This window comes from Vulpes vulpes, chromosome 15 (genome assembly GCF_048418805.1).
Source record: "Vulpes vulpes isolate BD-2025 chromosome 15, VulVul3, whole genome shotgun sequence".
Classification (NCBI taxonomy): Eukaryota; Metazoa; Chordata; class Mammalia; order Carnivora; family Canidae; genus Vulpes; species Vulpes vulpes.
The window spans coordinates 66,516,093-66,534,482 of NC_132794.1; the positions used below are offsets into that span (position 1 = coordinate 66,516,093).

Below are 18,390 nucleotides of genomic sequence, written 5' to 3' on the forward strand. Positions count from 1 at the left end.
TCTCTCTCTCTCTCTTTCATGAATAAATAAAATCTTAAAGAAAAAAAGAGAACTAAAACCAGTGAATTGTTTTAGCACTTTCAAAATCCCTTTGTTTTCTGAAAATTTTAACTCTATATTCAAATGTATACAGGCTTGCTTTAATAAAGAACATTTACAATCCTTACCTGATTCTACTCCATCTAGTAACAGTGAAGTACCAAGTAGGTCTTTTGTCCTATCTGAAATAACAGGAATTGAGGATACCTAGCAAAGAATAAAAAAAGTTTTCTTAACACACTGTATTAGCAGGATCAAATGTACATAATGAGAAAAATACTGAAAAAGTAACAGAAGAGAGAAGAAAAGACACACAATACACAACCAACGAATGTGCTTCCAACGAAGCACATTATGCCATCAACTAATAGTTGGCTAGTGTTCACTATTAAGACTACTACCTGTATTTATAAGAGCAGACTAGGTACTACTCTAGTAGATAAGTATATTAATCATAGTGTGTCATTTAGTTGCTATCTAGGACAATACTGTGTGTCTGTATTACAGGTTCCTAGAAAATGGTATCAGCATTAGTGGGCTCTCTCAAATTTCATTTCCAAGCGGAAATTCAACACTTATTTTGTGTTGTAAAGATCAATTCTAATTAAAGCTATCTACAACTTTTAAGTCTAATGTGTAAGAAAACTACATATAAATTATTTTATTTTGAAAGATTTTAAAGATTTCTGTATCTAACTTTATTTAAACACATTTCATATATTTGTGAAATATGTTTTCCTTTCATTTATGGATTTTTTGTTTCCTTTGCTCTCTACAGCTGACTTCCTGCCACCACTCTAAACAGTAACGAAAAGGGGCTTCAAACTTTATTTATTCAATGCCATATACACTTTTGTATAAAATCAACAACATTAAACTTCAGAAGTGTATCATATAAATGAAACTGGCCCTAAAAAATATTCAAAAATAAATTAGCTCAAAGAAAGATGAAAAAAATTTACTGTAACCACAAATGAAAAGATTTAACATTTTTATTATATCCACTTACCTGTCTCTCTGGAGACTGTGCAGGGGATTTCTGTGGCAAGGGTATACTGTTAATCAAACATAGCACATCTTTCATCTTCTGGTCAGAAATTCTCACATGCACCAAAGGGAGTCCTCCAGATAGTTTCAATCTAAAAATACAATTCAACAGTAAGGTTTTAAGGTCCAGCTTCTTTCTATTATGGAAGGGAGATAGATAAGAGACTACACTGTGGAGTCAAAGTGACTCTGGGAATGTTTAAATCTAACTAATACTAATAGTCAACATTGTCAGAGTGGTTCTATATAAGCCAAATTTCGAGATAAATTTAATGTATCCCTCTTAAGCAGCCAAACCTTTTAAAGTTAACTAATTTTATGAACCTATTTTCAAACACAATGTCTAATTTATAAAACCACTATACATTCTTTATTTCCTAACATTAAAGATTTTGCATTACACGTATCTACTAGTGTCTACTCACTCCATCACTCCCTATCCCCTTGCCTTAATTCCTTTCCTCATACTTGACAGTGCCTGACATATCATATATATGTGTGTGTGTGTGTGTGTGTGTATATATATATATATATATATATATATATATATATATATATACACTTTGCTTATTTTACTTCTCCTGATTAAAATATAAGCACCCTGAGGAAATCTGTCTCATTCACTGCTGAATCACTACTGTGCTTTCATTAGTTGCTTACTCTTCAGCACCTGCTTCTACTGTGCTTCCCTACTCAGCATACCTACCTAGGTTTATCTGTCTCAACAGCTTTGTGGCAGCTGTTTGCTGCTCATGAAGTTCTTTCCAGTTATTATTTATCTTTGACTTCCCAACTAAGCTGTCAACAGCTCAGGTTGAGAGATGCCTAACCATTACATTAAGAATGATTTTCTGTATAATGCACAAACCATTAATGTTCCAAAGAGGTCAGTTGGTTGTTCCTGTCTCAAAATATTGAACTTTCTACAAAAGTACTCTGTAAGTTGAAAGCACCATAAATATGTAAAATGCTTCATTATTTGTGAAACATTACATAAAACTAAAAGCATCTCAAATAGAGGGACTGATGAATCCTCCCACCTAAAATAACTACAAAGTTGGACAAAACACATGAAACAACGGTTTAAAAGACATTGGACATCAGTCAAGAAAAGACAGATGAAAGACAAAACAAATGAGGGAAGACCTAGTAATACCCTAGCTTACTGACTTAAGAATTTCAATATGTGCAAGGAACAGTAAAGGGATACTTGAAGAGGAATTTACAACCTTAAATGCCTATAGTAGAAAAGAAGAAAAGTCTTAAATGAGTGTTTTCAACTTCTACCTTAAAGAACTAGGAAAGTAACGCAAAAGAAACCAAAGAGAAGCAGAAGGGGAAAAAAAGCAATAATAAACATAAGTGGAAATTAATGAAATAAAAAACAGAAGGACAATAGAGAAGATAATTGAAACCAAAAGCTAATTCTTTCAGAAGATGATCAACAAAACTGATAAGCCAATCACAAAAAAAAAGAGAAAAGGCACAAACTACTAACATCAGCAAGGAGAGGGATATAGCATCACTACAAATTCTGTATACAATACAATAATATATAAACAATCTTACGACAATAAAACTAAGATGGACAGATTTCTTCTATAAAGACAAACTACCAAACATGAATAAAAAAAAAAATCTGAAAAAAAAGAAAAAAAATCTGAATAGCCCTTTATGAAATATATTGAATTTGCAGTGAGAAATTCTCCCCTCAAAAACAAAACTCAAGTCTAGTAGGCTTCACTAATAAATTCTATCCAACATATAAAGAAGAAATAATTCTACACTACTTCCTCCAAAAAAATCACTCCATGAGACCAACATTACCCTGATACTCTGATACGAAAATAATAAAAGCACAAATATCCCTTATAAAGATGATGGCCCTTGAACAATAGGAGTTTGAACTTCATAGGGTCTACTTATATGTGGTTTTTTCAATAAATACCATGCAGTACTGTAACTATTTTTTCTCCCTAATGATTTTAATAACATTTCCTTTTCTCTAGCTTTAGTGTAAAAACAGACTATATAACACAAATACAAAATATGTGTTAGTCAACTGTTTGTATTATTGTAAGGCTTCCAGAAGGTAGGCTTTTAGTAGTTAAGTTTATGAGAAATTAAAAATATATGGATTTTCAAGTGAGCGGATGTGGGAATAGAAGAGAATGGGGGCTAGTGTCTCTAAGCCTTGCATTGCTGAAGGGCCAACTGTTAAAAAAAAAAAAGAGGGATGATGGATGTGTTCATTATCTTGACTGTAGTGATAGTTTCATAGGTTATATATATGTCAAAACTTATCAAATTGTATGCTTAAACAGATGTAGCTTACTGAATGTCAATAATATTTCAATAAGGCTATTAAGGCAGCACAAAGGTTTCATAATTATCTCCTTAAATTCAAAATTCAGCTTCTACTTTTCATTCCCTTGAATTATTCTCAAGATTTTACATGGTTTCATAATCAAAAGATCCTCTATTTTTTTTTTTTAAGTTTCAAGTTTTTATTTAAATTCTAGTTGACATACAGTGTAATATTAGTTTCAGGAGTAGAATTTAGTGATTCATCACTTACAACATTCAGGGCTCATCACAAGTGCCCTCCTTATTAACATCATCACCCATTTAACCCACATCCCACCCACCTCCGCTCCAGGATCTCTCGGTTCTCTATAGTTAAAAGTCTTTTCTGGTTTGCCTTTTTCTTCCTCTATGTTCATCTGTTTGGTTTCTTAAATTCTACATATGAATAAAATAATATGGTATTTGTCCTTCTCTGACTTATTCTGCTTAGCATAATACTCTCTAGCTCCATTCACACTGCTAATTTTTGAAGATTTTATTTTATTGATATTGAATCATGGATTTGATCCATTCAAAAACACAGATTAAAAAAATTTTAAAAAACACAGATAAATATCTTTTATACAATCTGAAAGTCGAAATACTTCTAAGAGAGGTGATACACCATAATTTAAATAAACAATATCTTAAAAATGTGTTTTGGCTATAAGATAATCATTTTTTCTGTCCTTCACAAATCTAGTTTTGCTTTCTTAAAGTCCAGGAATATACATAATTTCACCTTGTTAATTTTATAATATAAGAGAAACTCATACATTACCTGGCCATTCTAATGTCTTTTTCTACCATTGCCTTGGCCAACTCAACATGAATATCCATGGGTTGCAATATATGCATAGTTGATGGATGCTGAAATCGACATTTTTTCCAGTTTTCCTCTTAAAAAAAAATTTTTAAATTAAACAACTAATTACCTTGGAAAATTACTATAACTTTATAAAAAAGAGCAAACATATTCATAAATACTAATGCTTAGTTCTTTCAATATAGAAGTTAAATGATCTATATTATTAAAAATAAGATTGACAGTTAATAATGTAACTGCTTATTTTAAAATGTTTTTGGGCAGCCTGGGTGGCTCAGCAGTTTAGCGCCACCTTCAGCCCAGGGCCTGATCCTGGAGACCCGGGATCAAGTCCCACGTCAGGCTCCCTGCATGGAGCCTGCTTCTCCCTCTGCCTGTGTCTCTGCCTGTGTCTCTGCCTCTGTCTCTCATGAATAAATAAATAAAAATCTTAAATAAATAAATAAATAAATAAATAAATAAATAAATAAATAAATAATGTTTTCTAGGTAGTAGTAACAATTTATAATAAGTGGGTATTTTTCCCCACTTAATTACTAAATAATTCTCATAGAATTGATTATTACTCCTGTAGGAATACTAAAATAATTTTCTGTAATAAATTACACAATTCCTGTCAAAGAAAAAAATTAAAATTCACCCAGGCACTAAAATTGAGGATTCTTGATGCCAAGGAATTTCAGTGTTTATTCTTTCACATGTCCACTCTAACTCCATTTGACATCTTTTATCTTCATCCTAGATTATGTCTAGGTTTTACTTAAGCAGTAGAAAACACCAAAGCTTTTGGAAAATAATTTACTGCCTTTAGGGTTTTAAGACTCATACTTGCCAGTTATATACAAAAGCAGAAGACCATAACACTACTGAAATAATGACTAGCCTAATATACTCAAAATATTTTAAAATGAAGCAACAAGGGAAGACAACACTGAGACATCCTAAAAGCACTGAGAAAAATGTAAGCTGAGGGCAGCTTCTATTTTTGTGTTCTAGACAGTTTCATAGTCATATCACAACAAAAGAGGCAATGACTAGACCTAGATTCAAACAGCGCTAAGTATCTAAAGATAAACAGGGAAATTTTTATCTCATTACTAACCATGGCAATGATTTGCACTAATGGGCTCCAATTTGGTTTTAAGTGACCAATAGATATGTGTTCAAAATATTGTCAGGGTTGATATACATGCATATATACACACATATTTACCTTAGCTACTCAATGTAATTTCAAGATTCTAAAAACTGAGCAACAGTTTACCTGCTCTTGCAAAGAGTAATTGCACACTTTTTATTTCAACATCAAACTTGTCATAGGCTTTATCCATTAATTCTTCCAGAGATGAATTATTAGTCTTCTGCAAACCTTGATCTTTACTGTTAAGCTAAAATGGACAAAAAAACTCCAATTTTCTAAACGGAAAAATATATTGATACTTTTGTTGTGTTTTCTTAAAAACTGAAATGAAAACACTGCCCTTAATGAGTTCATATTCTGCTTAATTTTCTGACAATTATTTGCAAATATTTTATTAAGAGTATAATATTTCAGTATATCTCTTTAATATGCTTGGGTAATAGGTGTACTAATTAGTTGTACATAATTAGAAGCATAGTTGTACTAATTAGAAGATCAGTTAGACAGCTGTCTACCTCAAATAACCTGTCTAGACATGCAACTCTTCCTGGCTCTCAGCAGTTACTACCACTCAGGCTCAGCACCCCTACTACCTATTCTAATCTCCTCACCTTGAAATCGCAGGTTTTGTTCTTTCTTCTTCCCATTACATCACCAGAATAAACAGGCTATTAGAATTCAGCTCCAATTTCTACTTCCTTTTCCCTCTTCCCAAAGGAAGCAAGGATGAATTTGGGACTTTATTTTCTGAAATCTTCACTTTTTCTCAGATGTTTGGATTTCTAATGGGTTTGACACCCAAAACCTTAGAGTTCTACTCTCTACTTAATTGCTGGCAGTGGTATAACAAACATATATTAATATGTGTATAATTTTCTATTGTCAGAATATGTAAATTAACAAATAACACTGTGTAATTAAACTCTGGACATCTAGGAGTACTTGAAAACTTCTCTCCAATTAAAAAAATACAGCAGTAATCCATAAAATGCCTCTTACTCTGACTGTGAAACTCCTAAACTGGAAAATTGGAAAAAAGTCCTCAATATCAAATCATCTACCATTACAGAAAATTTTAGGGATTTTCCATGGTTCTTTTAATAGCCATAAGATTTATATAAAATCTAAGCTAGGCTTGGCAAAATACTATGAAGAAATAAGTCTAAGTTTTAGTAAACCCTGGGGGAAAAAATAGCAAAGTGTCAGATAACTAATTTCCAACCTGAGCAAAACAAGCAGAAGAAATGGGTATACACCTACCTGAAATGTACCAAAATCTAAAATGAGAAGATCTGACTTTTCATGGTGGAAACCTGTCTGTGGAAGTATTAGATAAGAAGGTTTCAGATTTATCCTTAAATCAAGGACTTTTCGAGTTTCAATAATATGTGTAAGTCCTAAGACAAAGAACAAAAGATTAGATGGTCAAATTGATATATGTAATTATATTATTAACAATGAGAACACAAAATATCACTTGTATTATGGAGGAGCATCAGTTCCCACAAGCTAGAGTTTCAAAATTAAGCATCTAAGATGAAACTGCATATGGTCATTGGGAAGCAATCATATAATTATACTGTACAGTAAATCCAACATAGTATTTTATCCAGAAGAAGATAATCCATCATTTCTTTATTTAAGCAACCACATAAAGTAAGCTGGCTTGAGTTCGGAGACCATGTTGTACAAAAGCAGGTATCTTTAGAATCAGATTCACACACAATATGATGAACCATTTCTTAAGAACTGAGATGGAGGGATGCTCTTCATCTCGAGCTCACTCTGCGGCACAGGTTCTTAAAGGTAATGGCAGACAGAATCATCTGTGCCTAGTATTATTCCCTTTTTCATTCAGTCTAACAGGTATATTTGACTTCAGGTAACTCATGTACACAAAACACAATTTGTATGTGTTTAATGTAACTTCAATGTAATTTAATTTAATAATTTAAATATTTTTATTAAATGTAATTTAATTAAATGTAATGTCATTAAAAAAAGAGCAACATACGCTATTTTAAATAGACTATTTATATTAAAAATAGACAACAAAATTTTTAATTTCATTGCTGTTCATGCAGATAAATTCTTTACCTGTAGCTGTTCTCTCTTTAATTTCTTCCAGCTTCATTAATGTAGCTGATGTTATTTGCTCAAGATCTAATCCTTTATTTGATTGAAAGAATTCAACAACTGCATTGATAGTTTTCTGTAAAATAATTTAAAATATAAGCAAGCCATACATAGTACTTTCCATATTATAAATTTTAAAACTTCAGTTTAATTCTAAACAACAGTGGCTCTAAACTTAGGAGATTCCTCCAAAGATACTCTACCCTACTATATCTCTCTCTGGTTTAAAAAAAAAAAAAAAAAAAAAAAAGGAATAGCCCAAGTAAGCTTACTAGAGAGGCAAAAAATGTGTGCAGATCATTAAGGTTACTTTAAGTACATTCTAAGGTGTCATGTTGATATAGCAATGGACATTACTACTAAACTATACACTTAAATGCCGAGATGGTAAGTTAAATATATTTTACAATTTAAATTTTTTAAAAATCAGAGAATACAATGACTCTAGAGTCTTTATAAAATGCCTCTCACCCTGACTGCGAAACTCCTAAACTGGAAAATTGGAAAAATCATGGATCTCAACAACACAGTAGGGCCAACTTACAAGGGATATAATGATTAGTGATCCTGATGGCTAGACTGAATTAAGAGCATCACAATAAAAGATGGAACCATAGATACAGAACCTGAGCTACCATTTTCAATAACATCTAAATGTTAATGTTTTTTTTCATGTGAACAATATTTAATAAAAGTATGAAAGAGGAAAAAGAAGAAAATCATACGTCAGAAGCGTACGATGGGTTTAGTAAAGATGGACTTTTTCCTTGCACTTACAGCATCATAGATGACCTCCACAGGCTGAGACTGAACAATCAGAGTCTGGTCAGCAGTGCTATTCTCTGGATTGGTTTCAAACTCGATTTTAAGCAAGGATGAGGTAGTATCACCAATGGAAGCCACAAGTGATGGTACAATACCCTCCTGTTTCAGACCTGTTATATACCAATGTTCTAATTTTGCTTCCACCCTACAATCCGGTGAGTAAAAAAATAAGTAATATAAATAAAATGCTGAGTAATATAATGGATTAAAATACAGATTCTCCTTTAAAAAAAACTACTTTGAGAGCCAGTACTATACCTATTACCCAGAGGTAAAGTCCAAACTTCTCAGCCTGACATTTAATTACCCTACAATCTGGAGTTTTGTTTTGGTTTTGGCTCTTAACTCCTCATCCACATGAGAAACTCACTTTGGCCAACTTCCAAAGAATACAGAAGTTCTGATCACTGTTACATGAATACAAGCTACACTTCACTTAAGGAATTCATCTCTCTCTTCCATGTCACCTGAAAACAACCTTATCCTGTTTTCTCCTAGTCCTTTCTACTCAGCTACCCTAAGTCCCAATTCTTCTAGCCCAAGTTCTCCTCTGCAGCTGAACTTGTGTAGCATTAACCTCAAGGATTGCAGTTTGCAGCATCTTCTCAGCTATGAGCTCTCTAATATGTTACATAGTTATTACATTATTAACTTTTTGGTTATTCACTCTTAACACCTACAGGGTAAACTTATTAGAAACAAATTTATTACTCCTATGCTAGCTTTCATAGTATCAAACTGATAAATGTAGCAATATTAAGTATTTGTGAGGGAAAGAACAGAGGGTAGAATAAATGATGAACTCCGCATATAGCTTCATAACAAAACAAACGTAAAAGTAAAAAGACCATCTGACACACAAAAGGAAAAGAAACTAAAGAACTATTATTAATCAGTCGTTTAATGTTAAATACACTATTTTTTGGCTAAGTCATATCTGGAAATAAAAATTGAAATTATAAGCTTTTTAAAACTTACTTAAGTGCTTGTGCTCCTGGTCGCTGAGATACTTGAGTGCCCAAGCCAATTATCTGAATTTTCAGTATCTCTGGAATATTTTGGTTTTCTCTTATTGTAACAGAGGTGCTTACTAGCTTCAGTGTCATTATATGGGCAACATACTAAACAAAAGAAATGAATGAAAATTATTATAGTTTAAGTAATTATTACTTTAATAGTTTATTTAAACTTGCTGTATTATAAAGTGATCCAAATACAATGTTCAAAAAAGATCAGAAACTTAAATACAAAATTGTCTAAATAACACAATTACAAGAGATCCAAAATTCATTTCTCCTATAAAACTTGATAAAATATTTTGTCACATAAAGACTCAATTCACTAACTTTCACTAAAGCAAACTAATTCAGAACAATCCTCTGGCTCAAAAACTGGACAAGATATAAAGAGCATCTGCTTGATGTCTTTAGATGCTTAAAAAACTATTGAGAAAAATTGATAGGTCAAAACAAAGCAGGACAGAGAACCAGAGAGATGATTCTCATCAAACCACAAAGGAAGACATTAAGACAGGAAGCAAGGAACAAAAGATCCACAAAACAGAAAACAATTAACAAAATGGCAACAGCAAGTCCTTACCTCAATACTTACTTTAAAAGTGAATAGATTAAATTTTCCAATAAAAAGATAAAGAACAGCAGAATGGATTTAAAAAATATATCCAATGATTAGGCTGCCTACAAGAAGACAACTCACTTTAGCCTTAAGAACACATATAGACTAAAAGTGAAAGAATGGAAAAAGATAATTCAAGCAAATAGTAACTCCCCCAAAAAAGGAGAGCTATATTTATATCAGAAGAAAATAAATTTTAAGTTAAATGTTGTCAAAAGAGACAAGAAGGTCATTACATAATGACCTTCAATCTTCAATGACCTTCAATGACCTTTCAATCAAGAAAATGTAAGAGTTGTAAATACTTATGCACCCAATAACGCAGTACCTAAATACATAAAACAAATACTTAAAAAAGAAATCTGAACTAAAAAAAAGAACTAAAAAAAGAAAGAAATGTCGATATATCAATAGTTGGGGACTTCAATAACTCACTCTCAACCACAGATAGATCATCCTGACAGAGAATCAATAAACAATGGATTTAAAACACTATAACCCAAAGAGACCAAACAAACTTACTCAAAACAGCAGCAGAATAAACATTCTTTTCAAGCCCACAGGAACATTTCCCAGGAGAGATCATACAATAGGCAATGAAACAAGTCCCCAAAAATTTAAGAAGATAGAAGTTATACCAAATATCTTTCTCAAACATGGAATAAGATCTCAATATGAAAAAAGCTACAAAATTCACCAATATGTGGAAATTAAACAACACACTCTTGAACAACCACTGGATCAAAAGGAAAATTTTAAAAAAAGCATGAGACAAACAAAAACAGAAATATAACACAACAAAACTTGTGGGATGCAGCAGAAGCATCTTCCTTCTAGAAGGGAAGTTTATAGTGATCAATTCATATAACAAGAAAAAAGAAAGATCTCAAATAAACAACCTAACTTTACACCTCAAGGAACTAGAAAATGAAGAACTAAACCCAAAGTTAGAAGAAGAAAGGAAATAATAAAAATTAGAGAAGAAATAAATGAAACAGATTAAAAAAACAGAAAAGATTAACAAAACCAAGTTGGTTCTTTGAGAACAAATAAAACTGACAAACCATTAGCTAGACTAAGCAAGAAAAAAAGAGAGACAACGCATATGAATAAAATTATAAATAAAAGAGGAGATACTAATAAGTCAGATATCACAGATACACAAAGGATCACAGGAGACTACTAAGAACAACTATATACCAACAAATGAGACAACCTAGAAAAAAAGGATAAATTTCTAGAAATGTGTAATCTACCAAGACTGCATCATGATTCATGAAGAAACAGGAACTCAAAAGACCAATAATGAGCAAGGAGTCTGAGTCAGTAATCAGAAACCTCCCACCAAAGAAAACCTCAGGACCAGATAAAGTCACTGGTAAATCCTATCAAACATTTAAAAAAGAATTTACAGGGCGCCTGGGTAGCTCAGTGGTTGAGCGTCTGCCTTTGGCTCAGGTCATGATCCTGGGGTCCTGGGATTGAGTCCCACATCAGGCTCCCCACAGGGAGCCTGCTTCTCTGCTTGTGTCTCTGCCTCTCTCTCTCTGTCTCTCATGAATAAATAAATCTTTAAAAATAAATAAATAAATAAGAATTTACTCCAATTCTTCTCATACATTCTTGTGAAAAGAAACAAATACAATTTTTATAAGAGACCAGTAACTTGTTTAGACCAATTCAAGATAATACAGTAACATGAAACAAAATGTCTCTTTAAGCACCTAAAAATAATCACCTGCTTCGGTAAGGCTAAGTTGTGGGTGCTCTCACTATAGCCAATAGCAGTGAAGAGCTTATCTTTCTCCTCTGCAGTCATAATGTCATCAATAGCTACAAAGAAAGGACAGTATTTTAAGAAATCAATTGCTTCAGTATTACAGATGCAATAAAAAATATCAAACCAAAGTAACAAGTGCCCTAAAATCAATGCTAAAGCAACATCAGCCAGATAATTTCCTCTAATATACTACTTTGCCTAGTCAAAACAGCCATCATGTATTTGCTTGCTTACGTCAAGAAAAGGCAAAGAGACACCATGAAAGAAATTCTGGTCTCATATAAGGATTTTAGAATTCCCTAAATATGTTAAAAATTAAGTGAAACTTCTAATATCCATGCAAAAAGTTAACAATAAGAAATGTCAGTTAACACTTCTGAATTTCACCTTATAAAGTTTCACAGAAATCACTTCCTCAAATATATCAAAGTTTTGAGGCACCTGAGTGGCTCAGTCAGTTAAGCATCTGCCTTCAGCTCAGGCCATGATCTCAGGGTCCTAGGGTAGAGCCCTGTGTCAGGCTCCCTGCTCAGAGGGGAGTCTGCTTCTCCCTCTCCATTTGCCCCTCCCCCCTGCTTGTGCGCGCGCGCTCTCTCTCTCTCTCTCAAATAAATAAAATCTTTAAAAAAAAAAATCAAAGTTTTAATTTAGTTAGATAAACTCAGAAATGTTCCAGCCTGACATATTTGGTTATATGTTTACTAATAATAAACATCATAAAACTCCACTAACTGGCTAAAATAAAACGTATATATTTTTTTCTTAGAAGTGTACAACAAATTATCTGAGTTGGAACTTACTTTCAGGAATCAAAGATTCTTCATCTTTTTTCTTAGACTCCTTCTTACCCCAAAACCCACTAAACCAGCCTCCACGTTTCTCGCCTGTGTCAGTAGACTTTTTCCTTAATTTTTGCCCAGATCGAATCACCTAAAAAGTAAAAATTTTTAAACTTAATTAAAGAGGAACTGCCCTCTTCATTTCCAGGTATAGCCAGGTAAGAGCAATGGTTAATTTTTTCAACACTACGTTAGGTTAAAAAACAGTCAAGAAAGCCTTCTGAAATGGTATTCAACATAAGTTGGTCAATATAGTTCCACTATTAGTTTCATTTACTTTCCACACCTACTGATCAAATTTTGATGAGGTTGCATTTTGTCAGAAATACAGTAAAGGTTTCAAGGGAATTTTTTTGAGCAATGTGTCTTACAAATGTTTAAGTTAATAAGCCACTAAGACTGCAGGTTTACAAAATGAAAAGTTCTCTAAAAAGAAGATACTTCCACACTCAGAAATAGTAGTTTAAAACATTATTTCAGAATTCATATACATTGCTGGCCTGCCAACTACAGACTTGGGAGAAGGGTCGAATATAAATAAAAATAATCATTGAATCTCATTTCATCCTCTTCTCAATAAATCCTAGCTTGATTTTCAGTAACTCCTTGAAACAGTAAAAAAGAGATGAAATCACTAAAAAGCAGAAAACAGAAGGATAAATAAAGGGGATAAGTAATCTATCTTCTCATTCCCTGAATAAGTAAACGTTAATAATTTTCCCACTTAAAATTTATATCTTAAATTGAAGGTAATAGGTAACATATTGCAAGCCTCCCTGTCTAACAAAAGGTGAAACACTCCAAAAGAGAAGTTGAAAAAAAAAGAGTTGAATTAGTAAAGAGAAGTTTATTTTTTTTTAAAGAGAAGTTTAAATAAGTTAAATAAGTTCTCTTTAACATTTAAACATTAAAGATATAAAGAAATAGGTCCACATCTGCGCACAAAACTATAAAAGTTTTTTATCACTTATACCTCAGCCGTAACTACCTTTTGGCAAGCTTACCAATCCAATTTCACTAGTCAGAAATGTAGTAAATAAGAAATATGTATCTGTTTACTTTATATTCTATATGAAAAAATATTTAACTTCTTTATTCTCTTGGAATAGAAGATTAGTGTGCTTTTTTATATTTTTCATGATAACTGGAACTTAGAGAATTTATTTAACCTCTCTCTGTCTTAATTCACTAATATAAATTGAAGATAATAGTACTTTCCTCAGAATTGATGGTACTCAGCAAATTACATCAAGAAAATGTTAGCTACCATTTTCATTCCTGTTACCAAACTTTCTACTTTAAAATCCTCAGGAACACAAAGATTCAGCGAAAGCAAATCAATTCTCAGCCACCAATATCCTGACCTGTTCATGTCAGATTTAGGCACAACATTGTTAATCCAAGTACTTACTGTGCCTTTTGCTTTGAGATATTTTTTGAATGGAACTAACCCCATCGTGTTTATAACAAGAGAAGTTAAAAAAGGGTTGAAAAGCTAATGAGAAGAGACATTCAAACTAAACAATATAAGAAATAAAGTTTCTTATGCAGCTAGATACAGATTACATAATTCATCAGCAGGTATGAAACCTTAGGATAAAGAAATCATGCAACGTATAAAAAAGAATTTTAAAAAAAGTAGTGATGAAAGAGCACTATTACACCATTGATAATTCAGGAGAAGACAAGAGTAGTGCCTGAGAATGTAAAGAATAAGCATGGGAAAATGTGACATTTTTGTCACAAGCCAGAGATAAATGCATATATTCAAGACCTGTTAGAATATGCAAATTAAAAGTGAATGACAAAGCAGCTACTGTGGATATCATAGCTCACTGGTATTCAATCCTTGATGCACTTAAGAATCATTAGGAAGCTTTAACAAAAGCAAAAAACAACAACAATGCCCAAGCTCCACCACATACCAGGAAGTGGACTCCAGGTATCATTTAAAAAATTCCCTAGGGATTCTAATGTGCAGCAGGATTCAGAACCAGTGACATAACTACACAAGATTTTCTGAAGAACAGGAGAAATCATCAAGCAGGGAGTAGATGAAATGGCTAATTCAGAAAAGGCACTCAAATGTATATCATCTGGGTTTTTAAGCTTTAAAGTGTCTATCAGCAATTGTTTTAAGGAAAATGCAACCAGAGCCTGCAAGTTAAACTTGTCTTACATACTGGACTTAATAAAAAGGTGGATTTATGAGCAGTTCCCTGTAAATCTAAATACAAGAACAGCTGTACAGTATTTGATATTTTATTAAAGTCCTTTTAACCAAATCAGGGCACCTGGCTGGCTCAGTCTATAGAATGTGCAATTCTTGATCTTGGGGTCATGAGTTTAAGCCCCACACTGGGCATAGAGATTACTCAAAACAAAAAATGTTGGGGTACCTGGCTGGGTCAGTCAGTTAAGCATCCAATCTTGATTATCAGCTCTGGTCTTGATCTCAGAGTTGTGAGTTTAAGCCCAATGCTGTGCTCCACATTGAGTATGGAGCCTACTTGAAAAATAAAAATTTTGGGATGCCTGGGTGGCTCAGCAGTTGAGTCTGCCTTTGGCTCAGGGCATGATCCTAGGGTTTGGGATCAAGTCCCCCAAGCGGCTCCCAGTAGGGAGCCTGCTTCTGCTTGTGCCTGTCTCTGCCTCTCCCTCCTCTTTCTCTATCTCTCATGAATAAATAAATAAATCTTAAAAAAAAAAAAGAAAAAAGAATTTTAAAATGTTTTTAAAATATTTTAAACTAAATTTATAAAGTTTGTAAATTTATAAACTAATAAACTTTTAATCATTAAGGAATTAAAAAAATATGTTAATAAGAGACATTAAGATAATGTAATGACCAACCCAACATTCAACTTTCCCCCTCCCAGATCTCTACTTAAATCCCTAAAGAAAAAAAAAAAAAAAACTTAGAAAAAAAATTTTTAAAAAAGGATAAAGCCACTATTAGCACTGATATCTTTGTAAAGCTGTGATGAGGATGGCACAGAATTTGAGGAATTTCAAAATAAATTCAAAAATCTAGAAAAATTTAATGAAAAGACAGAAGTGAATTAATTAGAAAGCACACAAAAATATTTCAGTGTTAATGATCATGAAGAAAATAAAACAACAAAATAAAAAGTACTGGAAAAGAAACTTTCCTATATGTTGACAATTATCACTTAAAAATACATTTAAAAATCAGAGCTGACCTAGAACTATACACACACAATATACCAGTGTCTAATCCTTGGTTTTAATATTATAATTATGTCGATAATTCCTGCCTATATTTTAAATTCTGTGACCCTGTGGATTTTCCTATACAATAAAAAAATTTCAAAAAAAAAATTTCAGTCTTGGATGAATTTAACTGCCTTTTCTTCATCTATATCCATCCCTTTGTCCATAGCATCCAATAATAAATCCTTTTTCGTGGCCTGTTCCTAACCAACAGAACATGGCAAAGGTAATAAGATGTATGTGATTATGTGCATGAAACTGTACCAGCTGTCTTACTGGAGTGTCTCTTTCTCTTTGAAAAAGCAAGCTGCCGTGTTGTGGGCTATGTCAGGAGGCCCTTCTGGCAAGGAAATGAAATGAAATTTAAGAACTAAGCACAGCCTCTGGTCAACAGCCAGCAAGAAACTGAAGTTTTTCCATCCCACAGGCACAAGGAGCTAAAATCTGCCAACAAAAGCAGATCCTTCATCACTGACACCCCCCAGATGAAACCACAGTCCCAGCCAACAGCTTGATGGCAATATTTTTGAGACCTTAAGCAGAGAACTCAGATAAACCAAACCTGGGCTCCTAACCCACAGAAACTCTGAGACAATAAACGTGTATTGCTTTAAGCCTCTATGTTCATTATGCAGCCATAGAAAACTACTTCACATGAGTGTACCGAAGCAGGTCCTCAGTCATGGAGCTTTGCATAGGCATAAGCAGCTGAACCCCTGAGAGAAATTCCACAGTCTGGCCAAGGAATGAGAAAATGGAGTCCATGAAAACCAGAGGGGATGAGGGAAATACAAGAGAAACAGAGTCAGAGAATGGGGTTATCTTTCTACTCTATTTTTATTTATGTTTTTATTATCCTTTCTACTGGAATGTAAATGAGGGATTTTTGTTCACTTCTGTATGCAGAATGATGCAGATGATGATGATGATGAAGGAAAAAATCACTTATTCAATAATTATTATGTGCCAGGTACTCAATAGTCTAAGTGCTTGGTACATGGATCATCACTGCTCCTCATAGTAACCCTCTGATGTAGGTACTATGAATTACTCTTATTTAACAGATGAGGAAACTGAAGCACAGAGAGGTTAAGTAGCCAGTCCGAGATCACACAAGTAGGCAAAGCTGACTCCAGAGTCCACAGTCTTCACCATGATTCTAGTAAAATAGGCGCTCAATGAGTACTTACTAAGTAAATGAATGAACCAGTGCATGCTTTAATCCCACTTAAAAACATAAGTATGTGTATGGAGATCTATAAATAAAAAAAAAGACTAAAGGAATATACAAAAAAACATATTAACAGAATGTATCTTTAGTGTGAGATAGATGTTTCTATTTTTTCTCTGTATATCTATATTTCCTAACTTTTTGTATTGTGAGTTGCACTGCACTTGCAATTTATTTACCAACAAAGTCATGCTACAGAATAAAAGGATTGACATGGAACAATAGGGACGAGGTAGGGTATGCCAAGTGGGATCAATCACCATATATTATGAAATATAAACAGGCTGATTCCAATTACAGGAAAAAAGAAAAGAAGGGAGAGAAGGAGAAGAGAGAAAAGGAAAGAAGAAGGAAGGGAGGGAAAAGGAAACAAAGCAAAGATAAAGTGAAAGGATGGGGGATAAAAAGCATATGTAAGTAGATACATATGCATGGGGGAAAAACTGGAAGACTGTATATCAAAATGTTAACAGCAGTATTCTACTTTGCTAGAATTACAGAAAACTTTGATTTACTTTCTTTTTAGGCGGAGTTCAAATATTTTGTTGTAAAACTACAAAATTTTTTCCTTCCATGTTAGTGGATTTTTTCCACTGTTCCTATTTTTTTCTCCCAAGATCAAATGAGGAATGGAAACTCAACCTTTATTCTTACTTGAACAACTGCTATGAAACTTAAGATTTCTTGATCTCAAGTTTAAAGGAATAGTATGAACATGTTTAAAACATAAAATTAAAAAAGCTCATAAAATGATTACCTCAACTTGTGCTTGTTGCCTTGCTAAAATTATATTAAAAACATCTAGAGTCTTCTCCAAATCCTATAAAACAAAGAGACACTTGTAAACAAGAAAAATGACATTAGATTAAAAAATTTTATTCTAAGATTTCTAGGATTATCTAGTCCATGAACAAACTAATTGTGATCTAATGAAAGGATAAGTATAAATCTGAATGTACATTTGGCTTTTGTACTTTTAGTTTTTGCAATAAGGGAAATAAGTTATCCAAGAAAGCAAATCCCCCTATAAAAAATATAAAAATAAGAATTTTAATGAGACCATTATAGAAACAAGAATTTGTAGGAGGGGGACCTGTTAATCCTTATGGTTCATACTGACTCACTCTTTTCCATAATATTTTATAACCAGTGTACTAAAGGCACCATTATAAAACACAAAATTTAAGAATGCAAAATTCTACAAATCAACAACTAAGTTAAAGTAGAAGCTAATTTGGGGAATTCATATAAAAGTATGTAAGAATCTAACAGGTATTGGGTAATCTGTGTAAGAGATAATCTATGTTCTCA

At 32.8% G+C, this 18,390-nt stretch overlaps 1 protein-coding gene across 4 annotated transcripts in view; it reads right to left on the reverse strand.

Annotated features, from left to right (window-relative positions):
- VPS13C (vacuolar protein sorting 13 homolog C) overlaps positions 1-18,390 on the reverse strand; it is a 168,399-nt gene that overhangs the window by 103,603 nt on the left and 46,406 nt on the right. For all 4 annotated transcript variants that reach the window (XR_011997412.1, XM_026002038.2, XM_026001977.2 and 1 more), the window contains 11 exons: positions 17,837-17,899; positions 12,576-12,705; positions 11,734-11,828; positions 9,339-9,481; positions 8,313-8,505; positions 7,497-7,611; positions 6,660-6,796; positions 5,523-5,646; positions 4,214-4,331; positions 1,049-1,178; positions 168-246 (listed from right to left, as the gene is read on the reverse strand). Coding sequence is in view for 3 of the 4 variants with exons in the window: in XM_026002038.2 (XP_025857823.2) it covers positions 168-246; positions 1,049-1,178; positions 4,214-4,331; positions 5,523-5,646; positions 6,660-6,796; positions 7,497-7,611; positions 8,313-8,505; positions 9,339-9,481; positions 11,734-11,828; positions 12,576-12,705; positions 17,837-17,899 (1,327 nt within the window). In the remaining variant the exon portion in view is untranslated. The remainder of the gene's footprint in view (positions 1-167; positions 247-1,048; positions 1,179-4,213; positions 4,332-5,522; positions 5,647-6,659; positions 6,797-7,496; positions 7,612-8,312; positions 8,506-9,338; positions 9,482-11,733; positions 11,829-12,575; positions 12,706-17,836; positions 17,900-18,390) is intronic.